This window comes from Pongo abelii, chromosome 18 (assembly GCF_028885655.2).
Source record: "Pongo abelii isolate AG06213 chromosome 18, NHGRI_mPonAbe1-v2.0_pri, whole genome shotgun sequence".
Classification (NCBI taxonomy): Eukaryota; Metazoa; Chordata; class Mammalia; order Primates; family Hominidae; genus Pongo; species Pongo abelii.
Genome location: NC_072003.2, coordinates 75773203 through 75788266, shown reverse-complemented (window position 1 = coordinate 75788266; position 15064 = coordinate 75773203). Strand labels below are relative to the sequence as shown.

The 15064-nt window shown below is 37.2% G+C and overlaps 1 protein-coding gene across 1 annotated transcript in view; it reads right to left on the bottom strand.

Moving 5' to 3' along the window:
- CNTNAP4 (contactin associated protein family member 4) overlaps nt 1-15064 on the bottom strand; it is a 291788-nt gene that overhangs the window by 83648 nt on the left and 193076 nt on the right. Inside the window, exons 9-11 of the mRNA XM_024233533.2 lie at nt 14359-14508; nt 8963-9134; nt 454-560 (exon numbers count right to left, since the gene is read on the bottom strand). Coding sequence (XP_024089301.2) covers nt 454-560; nt 8963-9134; nt 14359-14508 — 429 coding nt within the window. The remainder of the gene's footprint in view (nt 1-453; nt 561-8962; nt 9135-14358; nt 14509-15064) is intronic.

The following is a 15064-nucleotide window of genomic DNA, read 5'->3' as shown; positions in this document are numbered from 1 at the left end:
AATCTTCATACCACAAACCACCCCACCCCAATCCAACCAGGGCTGTTTCTGAGAATCTCTTTGTTTAATTGTATGAATAGTAAGAATTTGGTAACTGAGCATGTTTCCACTTGTACTGTGCCTTCTAGAAAGTTTAGTGTTAAAATGCTGGCCCAATTCAAGTAATAGAACAAAATAAGAAAATTCACGTTCTGCATTTTATTAGTTTTCAACCCTTAGCTACCTTTCATCTTCTATATGTATTTTCCCTTTGCCAAGTATCCTACTGTCTTCTCACCTGTTTCATATTATGTACTTCTATAGGCTATCTGGACTACTTTGTGAAATGAGATGTGGATTAACAACTGGATGCTGAGTTTGCACAGAACAGACATATATACACACAGCAGTGAAAAGGGAAATGGGACAAAGAAACCATCACGGGGCAAGAAAAAGCAGATGTGTTCCGCTTACAGTTATGGCAAGTAGCTCCTCTGTAACCAGTGTTGGTACAGTTACAATGAAAGGCGCTCCAGGACTGGGAACACTCCCCACCGTGTTCACAATAGTTGGGCAAACACCTAAAAGAAGGTGCAGATACAATCACCAGTTTCCATTTTTAGATATCTTAAAGTATTGACCATTTATACATGGTCATGAGAAAGACAGATGTCAACTATAACATAATGACTAATGATGCTTCAGTCTGTTGTTAATCACTTTAATCACAGAACTAAACCTTAGATCAATAAATTCATCAGATTTCAGCCAATTCTCAGGTAGTTGTGACTGCTTAATTTTCAACATGTCTCACTATATCAGAGCCCTTCATTTTCCCTAAGTGACATAACACGAATTCAATATGTTGGCAGAAATATCAACAGCATACATGAAATAACATTTTATCACATTGAATTGCTACATTGTTTGAACACTGAAAGAAGGAATATAGATAAAAGAAGAAAAGAAAAAAGGAAGACAGAGGAATATCTTTCTTCACTTGAGGTGTACTTCTAGGAATGTAGGAGAATACACAGTATAGGCTCACAAATTTCAAGCAGTGTGTCAGGGTGCTCTAAGGTGCAAAATAGAACTCATAGGGACTCCCAGGATAATTTAAGTCTTCAAGAGAAATATCTGTCATACTCAACATCCATCAAACACTGAGTGACTAACTAGCTTGAGGTAGTTTAGTTTCAACATTAGATCATTATATATTCCCTTTAATCACATCCTATCTTTGAGGAGCAGGGTTTTAGTAACTGATTTTTTAAAAAGCAAGTACCATGTGAAATCAATATTGAACAAAAATATGAGGCTACTAGAGTCTCTTTTTTTTTTTTTTGAGACAGCTTCTCACTCTGTTGCCCCGGTTGGGGTGCAGTGGCACAATCTCGGCTCACTGCAACCTCTGCCTCCTGGGTTCAAGCAGGGGTTCTGCCTCCTGTGTTCTCCTGCCTTAGCCTATGGAGTAGCTGGGATTACAGGCTTGCGCCACCACGCCCGGCTCTGAAGTCTGATCTAATTTCAAGTCTTGAGAAACGGTGCTGTGTTCAACAGGTACACATGTCCAAATACTAGGTAACTATGTTTAATTAAAAATAATTTTTTCCAAATCATGTATATTACTTTTTTCAAAAGGCTCCTAAGTTGTTATGGCATTGTTAAGTTTTTTGGACCTAAACCACTTTTTAAGGTTAGGGATATATTACTAGTGTTAGGAAAGTCTTTTGGCTTAGGGGCATAGTGAAAATTACTGAGACACATAGGGCACCATAGATGAAAAAGTTTGGAAAGTTTTGTTATTGACTCAAATAGCCCTAATCAGATTTTTGATGCCTTTTAGGATTTATAATGAAAGATACACTGAGATCAAGACTTTAACTACTCTCATTCATTACAGATTAACGAGTAAATAAACTATAAAACCTCCAAGAACATATTCGTGAGGGGTTTCTACTGTCTCCTTTATTAAAACTAAGGATGAGAACTTCTGTTTTGCTTACAGAATTTTTCCAATTTTAACTGAAAAAGATATTATGGATTTTTTTTTTTTTCCTGATTATAAGGACTAAAACGGTACTAACATTCCCCTCTGCTTAACCACAGTTTAGATAGGTTTCTTGCGGACTATAGGCCCTTGACCTGCCTTATCTTAGAGTGTTTACTTTAGAAAACTTTCAGTGATCAATTCTTTCTTTGTCCCTTTCAGATGTAAATCTTCTCCCAGCCATTTGCCACTTTTACAACCCAGGGATGTCTTTCAAGGACCTGGGAGTCACCCCTTTGAAATGTAAGCATTAAGAAAGATACAGCCCCTGTCTCCCAGTCTCTGGGGTGGTAGGAGCCTAACTTCTTTAAGCACCAATAAGCAAACACAGATGGCCACATCTCACTGACACTGTTAGCCAGTTGTAAGGAAATAAGTACTCATTAAGTTATTTGTAGCTAAGCCACTTTTAAAATAAAAGTGTTAGGTCTATCTTTCAGCTTAGAGGTGCTGTAAAAAGTTACTGAGACAGGTAGAGCACCATGCACAAACAGCTTGGGAACTTGATCAAATAGCCCTGATCAAACTATTGATACCTTTTAGGATTCAGAATGAAACATACCAAGAGACAAAGGTTTTAAGTGCCCTCATTCATCTCAGATTAAAAAAAAAAAAAAAACTACAAAACCTGCCAAGAATATATTCATAATAGGGTTTCTGCAATCTCCTTTATTTTTATTTTTTTGAGATGGAGTCTCACTCTGTTGCCCAGGCTGGAGTGCAGTGGCACGATCTTGGCTCATTGCAAGCTCTGCCTCCCAGGTTCATGCCATTCTCCTGCCTCAGCCTCCCTAGTAGCTGGAACTACAGGTGCCTGCCACCATGCCTGGCTAATTTTTTGTATTTTTTAGTAGAGACGGGGTTTCACCATGTTAGCCAGGATGGTCTTGATCTCCTGATCTCGTGATCTGCCCGCCTCAGCCTCCCAAAGTGCTGAGATTACAGGTCTGCCATCTCCTTTATTAAAACAAAGGATGGAAACTTTATATTTTGCTTATAGAATTTTTTCCAATTTTAACTAAAAACAATATTATGTATTTTTCCTGATTATAAAAAAAGAGATGTTCACTGTACAGAAATTAAACAATCCAGGAAAAAAATAAAAAAGAAATGTCACTGGCAATCTCACTGTGTATGAATGACCACTACAAACATATAGATATGTGTGTATATCCATAAATATAATTATAAAGAAATGCTACTTTACAATCTGCTTTTTAAGAAACCAAAAATTAATAATGGGCATCTCTTCATATCCATTAAGTTCATACATATTTAGCATTTTTATAGATTCACAGGAATTCATTAAAAAATGTGTCATGATTTATTTAATTTTAAGCATTTCAAATCAATGACAATGTGTAAAAACAGGGAGATTTTAAAATATTAAAACAATAACAATTCTAGTTGGTAATCAAACCAGAAAGGACATTATTCAGAAATGGCTTCTCCCCCTGCCCGCGGAGTATATTTATATCTTTTTATTTTTTTAACTCTTATTTTAAGTTCAGGGGTAACTTATGAGCAGGTTTGTTACCAGGTAAACTTGTGTCATGAGGGTTTGTTGTACAGATTGTTTCATCACTCAGGTATAAAGCTTAGTACTCATTAGTTATTTTTCTTGATCCTCTCCCTCCTCCCACCCTCCAACCTCCAACAGGTCCTAGTATGTGTCGTTCCCCTTTTTGTGTCTATGAGTTCTCATCATTTAGCTCCCACTTATAAGTAAGAACATGTCGTATTCATTGCATTAGTATTCACAATGGCAAAGAGACGGAATCAACCTAAAATGCCCATCAATGATAAACCAAATACAGAAAATGTGGCACATATACACCATGGAATACTATGCAGCCATAAAAAAGAATGAGATCACGTCCTTTGCAGGAACATAGATGGAGCTGGAGGCCACTATTCTTAGCCAACTAATGCAGGAACAGAAAACCAAAGGCTATTCTATAACAAACCTCAAACCATGTTTTAAAAGGAGTTCAATATAAGTGGCTTTGCCTAAAATCCAAAAGAATGACTCTTATATGGTTGTGATACATATGTTATTTCTATTTGATCAGCTTCAAAAAGACCAACTGAGTCAATTTTTCTTGATTCTTGTTAGACTAGATTTTTCATATTTTTAATTCAAATGTGAAAGATTAAATTGTGAATTTTATTTAAAGTCATTATATTTGCGTAATGCTTACTACTAGTAACCTATGGCAATTTAGGTTCTATAGTACTCATTCTCACCAAATGTTCTAAACCGTTGTATTTTACACTTTTCTCCTCCCTACTCACTCCAATACAAGATAAGACAATTCATTAACCCATTTTCTGTAGCCACTAAAGCTTTTCCTTGGACAGTGCCATCATTTCCATTGCTTGTGAACTTGAACAAACGCTTACATCAACATACCCAAACCTAAAGTGATAGTAAGATTTTGATTTCTCCTGATTCCCTGTCCATTACAATGCAAATTTCAAAAGCTGTCATACAATGTAAAGATTTGCTGGAATTAATATTGAAGTAAACTCTATACAACATTATCACATTTAGGGAAATAAACTTAAGTGCCAATGAGCGCTAGGATAATGGTGACCACCACAATTCAAATCTTACATTCTTCCTCAAAACTTTGATATTGACAAGAACCAACCTCCTCATATCCCTAGCCCTCGCCTCCAAAAGGGCCATGCCTTCAGTATTACAGGAGGCAGAATAACACCACGACCTTCAAATCAACTGGAATAAACCCTGTATGTGAGCATAAGGAACAAAGGGCAGGCTTGGGTCTCCATGGAGAAGAGGGGAGGGAAGGTAGGCAGGTAGAAACTCCACCAGAAAGGAGGAGGAAAACAATGGGCCTGGATGGAGGATGGTACCATGGAGGCTGGAGGCCAGAGCCCGAGGGCTGGGTAGTAGGGGTGGATTGGAAAGACAGGTGATAGAAGTGCAGAGGCTGGAGGCAAGGAAGCCAGGACTTGGGTGCTGGGCTTGCTAAGGTCACAAGGTGGACGTTGTCACTCAACAGCCTCTTAGTTCCTGTCAGGGATCTCTGCAGCCCAGGTGTGCTTTGATACCAAATGATATACTAAACAATTTCCTTTAATAAGTGTTTTACATCCAAGAAACTTTGTAAGAATTGTTGTCTTAGCAGCCATCACTCCTGCCCCAGCCCCACTCACATTTCGGCCCCAGATGTGGGGACTCGGATAGTAGCTGCCTTTTCCGTTCTGTACTCACCCCTCAGCCACCCCTCTCCGAAGTCCCTGGACTGAGGGCCACCCTGCTGCATGTCCACAGAGGATAAAGGGAGGGCTTCTGTGTGTTTGTGTGTGTGTGTGTGTGAGTGTAGGGAGTGACTCAGTGTACGGAAGATGTGAATATAAGAAGTGTGAGAAGGACTTAACGAGCATAGAAGTGTAAAAGGATGGTTGTATGCATGTGTGTGAGTGTGCATGAGTAAGGATTAATATGTGAAGAGTTGTGTAAACGTGTGTAAGTATGGCGTGTGAATGTGTAAGGAGCTTTGGACTATGTGAATGAGCAAACGAGTGTGTCCACGTGAGAGAAACGGTGTGCAAAGGCCACATTGGTGCATGTGTGTAGAGAGTGTGTGTGAATAGCCATGTGGTATGAACGTGAGCACGTGTGTGTATTTGTATTTACACCTTTATCTGTAGGTTTGAGCCAACTTAAAGTATTACAGTTTTTTTTAAAAAACCTGCATTGTTTTAAGTTCCTGTCAGATTGTTAATGTTTTTAATGTTACTGCCTGTTTTTTTGTTCGTTTGTTTGTTTTTGTAGATGGAGTTTCACTCTTGTTGTCCAGGCTGGAGTGCAATGGCACAATATTTGCTCACTGCAACCTTCGTCTCCCGGGTTCAAGCGATTCTCTTGCCTCAGCCTCCCGAGGAGCTGGGATTATAGGTGCGTGCCACCACACCCGAATAATTTTTTTTTTTTGTATTATTAGTAGAGATGGGGTTTCGCCATATTAGCCAGGCTGGTCTTGAACTCCTGACTTCAGGTGATAAACCTGTCTTGGCCTCCCAAAGTGCTGGCATTACAGGTATGAGCCACTGTGTCTGGCTGTGTTACTGCCTGTTTTTAATTATAGTTTATTGAACCATCAAATGATACGTTTATTATGATTGGATTAAATATTAACCACCCCAAATGTTAACTTGCACCCAGAGGGGCTGCATGGCATGGCAGGCAAACATTTCAGGGAGACTTCCCTGGATCCAGAGGCTGGGGCTAGAGGCTGGGCTCTGCCTTTTCTTAGCCATGTCATTTTAGCCAACTTATTCCCTCTGTGCATCTGTTTCCATATTTATAGGAAACAAACACTATGAAGAACAGGTTCTAAGAGATTTTGTGAGGCTTGATTTAAATGCTCACTCATGTTAAGTGCTTAGCATAAGGCCTGGTACACAGATTTTTTTTTTTAAGGCTCCATTTAATTCTTGGGATGCCATCCATCTTGGGACGCCATGTCAGTAGGTATAGCATACAAGACCAAACTAAATATATATCTTCTTCTGAGTATAAGACAACAGGTTTACAGATACACTTGGAAATTTAAAAAGTATGCAAATGTTACTTTGATTTTTGCTGTATTTTTAAGATTGTTAGGATTACTGTTAGCCTAAAGCATCTTTTAAGAAGAAACATGTATAGTCAAGATCTATCCATAATTTGCTAACTGTTTCTGAAAAGCATTTTTAAGGTATGGCACTAAAGTGATGTATTCTCCAAATGCGCTGATGGTCCTCTATTTTACAGAAAGTATGTACCTTCAGAAAGTAGGCAACTGGGAGTCCTTGTGTGAAATGGCGGCTCCAGAACATGTCCACATAGGACAAAGGGTAGATATACTTGTACCAAATGAATGTTCTGCAATCCGAGATAATCAACATGCACTACCACTCAGAGTGTGCGTGACTGAGCCTCTCCCTGCCAGTTTCCCTGATGGCTGCTCCCCTTCAGGGGCTGGGGAGTCCCTGCCTCTGTGAGCAAGCCTCATATTGAGAAGCCAGGCCCAGGAAGCCCTCTGCGTGCCCTCCCCCAAATCAGGTTTTAGGTTCCAGAGCTGTTAAGGTTGTAACTATGGACAAGTTCACAACAAATGGACCCAGAAGTCATTCAATCCCCATATCAAGCCGGTTAAGGTTTAATGTCTAAATTCTCTCTTTTCATATCATCTTTCATTATAGAAAGAATTGTTTTCTCTGCAAATTGTTTTAGATAAAGAAATGAGTATTTGTGGGGAGGAAATTATGTCCTTCTACTCTTATTGCTGAATACAGTTATTATTACTGTTTTCTAGACATAATGAAGTATCTATTAGTGTTCAAAACAGGATTGACAAATATTACTGAGTGGTCTGTTGGATACAAATAGAAGAGTCTTTTTGTTGACAAAATGTCTCATAAAAGTAAAAAGTTACTTTTGATTCTCATAATTTATGTATGTATTCAAAATACATATTGAACATTACTACAGGGTAGAGGCTAATTTGGTCACACTGTTTTAAAAATTGTTTAATCTGTAATGGTTATGGCATTCCATTAAACTCAATAATTAAAATTAACAGCCTTGATATCAAAGCATGACTGGCAAGATGACTTAGCTATAGTTGCTCATGCCTCACCACAGGTTTCAATTATTACTATTAATTATTATTTTTGGCTGGGCACAGTGACTCACGCCTGTAATTCCAGCACTTTGGGAGGCTGAAGTGGGCATACAGCCTGAACATGGCAAAACCCTGTCTCTACAAAAAAATACAAAAATTAGCTAGGCCTAGTGTTGTGTGCCTGCAGTCCCAGCGAATCAGGAGGCTGAGATAGGAGGATGGCTTGAGCTAAGGAGGTGGAGGGTGCAGTGAGCTCAGATCGCACCACTGCACTACAGCCTGGGCAACAGAGCCAGACCTTGTCTCAAAAAAATATTATTTATTTATTTATTTATTTATTTATTTAGAGACAGAGTCTTGCTCTGTCGCCCAGGTTGGAGTGCAATGGTGTGATCTTGGCTCACTGCAACCTCCGCCTCCCTGGTTCAAGTGATTCCCCTGCCTCAGCCTCCTGAGTAGCTGGGATTACAGGCATCCGCCATCAAGCCTAGCTAATTTTTGTATTTTTAGTAGAGATGGGGTTTCACCAGGTTGGCCAGGCTGATCTCGAACTCCTGACCTCAGGTGATGCACCTGCCTTGGCCTCCCAAAGTGCTGAGATTACAGGCATGAGCCACCGTGCCAGCCAAAAATATATATTAATTTTAAGGTTATTTTTCCTCCACAATTAACTCTCAAGTCCTGCCTTGTCATGTCCTGTATGGATGCTCTTGTTGAAACTTTGATCATCCTTATACCTTGATCAATACCACAACCCCAAGCTTCTCTAGAGAAGTTCATTTTCATTTTCCCTCCAGAGAAGATGGTAATGGGTTGTTAAAGAGGCACATTAGGAGAAGTGCAACCAGTTGAATTCCCCTGCCTTGGAAAATATTCCGCTGTCAGGGTAGCAAATGCCAGTTTGATAACTAACTGCATAGTCTCAAATTTACTGGTACCTGATGATCAATTTTACTGTTCAAGTGCCTTAATATATTGAGTTTAATGACATATTTTTAATACATCTATACTTGTCTAAAATTATAGCAGCATCAATATTATCTTTGGCGAACTGGTAGCATGTGTACATATGTGGCCATACATAACATGGCCAAGTCTTCCAAATTTTGTCATTTAAAATATGACGTTTAAACAAAGGGTGCATTTTTTCTTATTTCTAATGTAAATATAATCCATTTCCTGTGGAACAGATAAGAATGGGGAAGAGGAAAGAATAATTGTTCATCTTATACATAAATTTTAATCTGATGCCAAAGTTTGAAAGTAGGTGGAGATGAAGTGAGATTGCCCTTACCTGTCTGAGATGCCACACGAGTCTATCTGAAGGTCACTGAAGTTCCCAAGGGACCCCTGCTGAACTGAAATCAGATCTACCACTTTGCCACTGATAGAAATGAGCCTCATACATCCCTGAAATCCACCAAGTGGACTTTTACATTTGGATCCAAAGCTTTTGTCAGGACAACCTGATAAAAACAAAATAAAACCAGTACGCATCATAACGAATCAGAATTCAGGATCATAGACAACTTCATTTAAAAAATAAAAGAAAGAGGCATATGATTATTTTCTGTATTAAAGGAGGGAATAATGACTTCAGTCATTATTAGTTTGGTCTAAATTATAAACTGAAATTCATACAAAGAATTTTTTATTTACATAGCATTCCCAGGAAGTCACTAGTATTATAATAATGTGCAAGGATATTAGCTTGATCTAGATTTGGAAAAATATAAACATTAGCTCCAGAATCCTAAACATGCCAGCCAGCAATATTAAACTATATATAACTTACAGATGAAAACTTAGTATTTTGAATTGCAAAATTAAGAACATAAAAGATGAAAACATGTACTATGTATAAGAAAAGATACATTAATAATGGTGAAATGTCTTTGTATTTATAAAGCTAACTATTTGGAAAATGGGTTCTCTTGGCTTGGAATAAAATTACGAACTGTTTATCTAATTAATTATTGTATTTTTCTATACATAAAGGAACCACATACACAAGGATTTTAGTAAGTCTTGATGGCTTAATATCAAAAATATTTCACAGTTTGATTTTATTCTTTGCCTCATAAAAGAATGTTTCATCTATATTGATTTTTTTCCTAACATTTATATAAGGCTGGTTTATAATTATTTTAATAATAAATATAATATTAACCTTTATTGTCTGTGGTCTAATGACATTCTAAATGTTTCTCTACTATCCAGGTGGAATAAGTAAGTTTATCGAGTATGAATACATATATTACATTTTTTCAATTTTTAATTTATATGGATACATGGTAGGTGTATATATGGGTACATGAGATATTTTGAAACAGGCATGCAATGTGAAATAATCACATCATGGAGAATGGGATATTCATCTTCTCAAGCATTTATCCTTCATTTTACAAACAATCCAATTAAACTATTTTAGTTATTTTAAAATGTACAATTATTAATGACTATAGTTACCCTATTGTGCTATCAAATAGTAGGTCTTATTCATTCTAACTGTATTTTGTACCCATTAACAATCCCCTACTTCTCCCCAAAGTCTACTACCCTTCCCAGCCTCTTGCAACAACATGGATGGAACTGGAGATCATTATGTTAAGTGAAATAAGCCAGGCACAGAAAGACAAACATTATGTGTTCTCATTTATTTATGGGACCTAAAAATCAAAACAATTGAACCCACGGAACAGAGACTAGATGGGTGGTTATTATTTTTTTAAATTAATCTTTATTTGCCACGATAGTCATCAACCACTATCACAATTTCAAAGAATAAGAAGTGAGTCAGCAACTTCTTAATTCCTGTATAATCCACACTAGTTTTCTACTTGTGAATTTCCACTATAATTAAATTGTTTGACTGATAATACTTTTCCTTAATGCTTTGTTTTGCTGACAAAATACATTTACATGGCAAGTAAAGGACAGCATTCAAATTTAAAACTATTATCAGACACATTGAAACATTTTATTTTAACCTAATGGAGACTTTGAAGTTTCAAATTTAATATATCAAGAAAAATTCATCAAAGCTTTTTGAGTGTTAATTTATTGTACCTGGTACTACACACATTTCCAGCGCTTAAATTTCTTGTGTAGTGTAAGATATGGTTACCATAATCTCAGTATGTATTCTGAATGATTTATTAGCCAATTAAGAATGTTAGGGTAAAAACTGAAAGGATAATAGTTCAATAATATTTTGAAGCAACTATAATATGCCAGGAATATAAATAACTCTGCTAATCTTCTTTTCTCCAGGTGGCATTTCCTGACACATCTCAAACTAATTCAGAATAAAATAAATTGTGCAATATGCCTGTAGGGAACAAAGCTAAGCAAACCCAGAGTCACAAGGAAAGATCATGGAATTTTACAGAAAGCATACTATCCTATCATGAGGCAATTCATATTTCTAGCTACAATGTTCAATAAGCAAGAGATTCTATGAACAAAGAGGGGTTCAACCCAGGTTAGCCTCATTAGTCTATGATAAGAGGCAGCAACAAGTTAATATAATGCAATACCAAAGAGAAGTTCAGCACTGAGCCCAATTTGAGATGAAAGTCCTAAAATAGGAAGATTTCTGAAGAATACTTAACGCTGAATTAATGGATGGATCCATTACTGGAGGCAGTCAGCATGTTAAGCACCTCCGAGGATAACAGATAAATTATCGCTATATGTCACTGCAGCAGAAGTGAGATGTCAGGTTAGACTTCACAGTGCTGTAGTCAGTTCATTGGATGGAGAATGTTTGCTTTACACAAGGGAGGGGGATGTGAGAATTTTGGACAGAGTATCCCCAGATTGTGCTTCATGGTGTGTTAGGCATTGCAAAAGATTCCACAGGAGAATGTACAGAATTTAGACACTCAACCATTCTCAATCTAGAGAATCTAAATTTAAAATGTATAATTTATAAATGATAAAAGCTGAGCAGAACGTACCACCACAATGCAGTCTGACTTTGTGAAAAGCACCTGTTTGAGGGTGGAAAAAAAAGTACAGAGTAAAAAGTGATGGATGGATAATAGAAGTCAGGAGCAGCCCACTCTCCCAATATGACAGCCACTGTCAAGACTGGTAAAGAGTGGAGCTATAACCCGGGCTGTTGGAACAGCCCAGATAAAATAGCTGGAAACTTGCGGTTAAATTTAGAGAGAAGGAGAACTGATGAGACGTGTCTCACAACACGGAATAACTTTTTACTTGAACATAAACTGGCTGAAGAATTATCTAAAAAACACTTTCCACCTAGACAACACAGATCCTAGTGATAGACAGCAGCCTCATCTACACAGAACTTTCCAGGGTGAACGACGGTCACAGTTTGCCCAGGACTGGGGGAAGGAGGTTGTTCCCAGGATGAAGGACTTTCAGCTAAAGTTGGCAAGAGTTGATCACCGCACTGCCTGTACCAGCCAGGTCCCTGTGGTAGTCTTGCATTTTAGGGACCCTACTTTAGCCCTCCTCCAGTCATGTTCTTTCCCATGGTACCAAAAGGCCTCACAGGAAAAGATGATGTGTCCACTTAGAACCCTTTCCCCTCTAGTTCACTCCCAGGATCCAGAATTTTCAGCCCAAAACCCAAGTGGGCTGGGCTTCCTGGAAGGTGGATCATCTTAATTTGGTTCTGGAAGCACAAGGCTGCGAAGTGCAGGGCAGAGTTTGGCAGCAGGTCTTCTGCTGTCATTCGGCTCCTTGCTTCCAGCCCTGGAACTGTTAGGGTGGCCTGGATTTTGCAGGGCTTGTATTTAATGACCAATAGAATTTTATGCCAAGGTCAAGCATATTCTGATGTGAAAGAACATCAATTGAAAAAATGATGGAATAAACAGAGATACCTAAGTAAACTTGAGATTCGTAATTTTTTTAAGAAAGCCCTGAAGTTGGAATTTTATTGTGGAAGTTCTTACAATATATTATTTAGAAACACCTTAATAGATGTAAAATTATAATAAACATGAAGCAAGAATAAAACCCAAATTCAGGAGAGCATTTACATGGGAGATCAAAAGATATGATACAAGGGACAGACATGCATTGATCATCTTTCTTTAGCAGAGGGACACATGGGTAGGTGTATACTTAAGAAAAATTGTTAGTTATCTTTAAAATGTATATATTATGTAAGGTGTGAACAATAGAGGAAACTGGATGTCGGGTGTGCAGGAACTCTATATTTTTGCTTCTTTTCTGTAAATCTAAAACTATTCAAAAATATTTTTTAAAAAGATGATGTATATCATATGTATCATAATAAAAACAAGCAAAACTACAGAGTACATGTGTGATATATTTTACTATAAAATTACATTACAGTATGACTAAAAGCAATCACTAGAGTAAAAATTTATATCAACTAGCTAGGCATTGTTAAACCTGAACATGAAGGACACAAAATATGTGAAGAATGATGATTCTATTTTCATGATTTACAAACAATTTTGTCCAGTCTTTTATTTTGCATCATTTAACAATATGCCTATTTCTTTCCTTATCTCTTTTAGTGCTTCTAAATCTTTTCCTTTGAAGTGAAAGCTCTTGGTTAAGTTGTTCTATATATTTTACTATTTATTAAAAGAATGTATTACTATGGATTGCCATAAAATCAATCATATATTCCAAAAGGTTTTATAAGCAGCACGGTCTAAACATCTCAGTAAAGGAAACAATTACATATTTTCAGATTGTTGGCCCTAAGCAGCCTTTCACAGTAATGGATTATGTAGCAGTTTTTTTGTTTGTTTGTTCTTTTGCTTTTAGAATCCTATAAATTGATTCATGGACTGTGTGCTCACCGTCAATACTTAGAAAATAATTTGTATTTTATTAGTGAATAATAAAGACTCAGCTACCTCTATCAAATTCAAAAATGATTCCAGATACAAGCAATTATTAAAATGTAACGTAACAACGACAAAACAACGCTAATATAAGCAACACCTCAACATGATTAGAAACGAGTCTTACTGCTGGCAGTTTTAAAACATTGCATTTCTAACGGAAAAGAACATTTGTTTTAATTTGCCAGTGATAAAAAATTCATTTCCATTTTTTAGGTTTTCTTTTCCAAGCTTTTAGTTCAAACAGACATCCACTGGGCAGGTGGATGCTTCATTTGCTTTTGTTCTCTAAGGGAGATGAGCTGGTGTCGAAGGCTGATGCCCTGATTTCATCAAATATATCAGTGCCTTATGCTTAACAAGGAGAAGAGGTTGCTGGGGCTGATTAAGTTAAATTATCTGTCCTTTGGTATAATATTGTCCTTCTGTACTGGACAGTAGGGAAGCAATAAGGATGCTCTGAAGGAGCTAAGAGGCATAATCAAGAAAATACTGCAATTAAATCAGCCCATAAAATCAGAAGAAGACATACAAGGATCATTTAACATTAGGAAAATATAACAAAGTTTGAAGGTAAGAACTGAAGAGGATGGCCTACTTAAAATCAGTCTCATTATAGAAACTGTAAACATAAGTAAGTCCACCCTGCACAAATGCATTTCAGGTCAGAATTTTTTGACTTGATCCACCCAAAATGGCCATGATCAAAGACAGTGGAAAATTATTCCTTAGTATTCATATTGGTTAAAACATGATGACTTCACCAAGACACGGGGGTACTAATGCAAATATGGTTCAGTTGCTCATAGAGCCTGGCACCTATTCTTACCTCCAAAATAATAGGTGCCACCTGAATAAATCTGCTCAGGCCCCAGCGGAGGAGCAGCAGAAGCCATCTGGCCGTCCACCGCCACACTCAAGTGATTCTTTTTAGCAGACAAAGAGACAGAATGCCACTGCCCATCATTTAATCCGACACCTAGGGAGATGAAATCAGTTAGAGATCTCTCTCAATAGTGAACACTATAAGGAGTTGGTTAGAAACAGCAATATACACATCACTCAATTGGCTATAGTACTTAACTCTATTAATTAAAAACAATGATATCAACAAGGAAAGAGAGACAAATTGGAAATCAGCATCCTCTATGTGGAAAATGGGGCATTCCAAATTCCCAAACCTGGACAATTCTGGATGGTTACAGTATTTCAATTATTTGTCACAGATTGATCTTAGCTTCCATCTATGTGATTTCCTTCTTAGAGAGAAAGGGTTTAGGAATTCCCAAAATTCCAAGATATACCCAATAAGATGGTTTACCTGCTACTTTGCACTTTTTTATAACCACCTTTTTATGGTAGGATAATAGAGTATTCAGCAAACTATACCATCAATCATTACAACAATATTGGAACAAACTATTAATAAATAGTGAAAGTTTACAGGCATAAAGTTAAAAATAAAGCACCGTGAAAAGCCATGTATATGCAACTGATTCTCGTAATTTGTAGATTTCATATTTGAGAATTTGCTT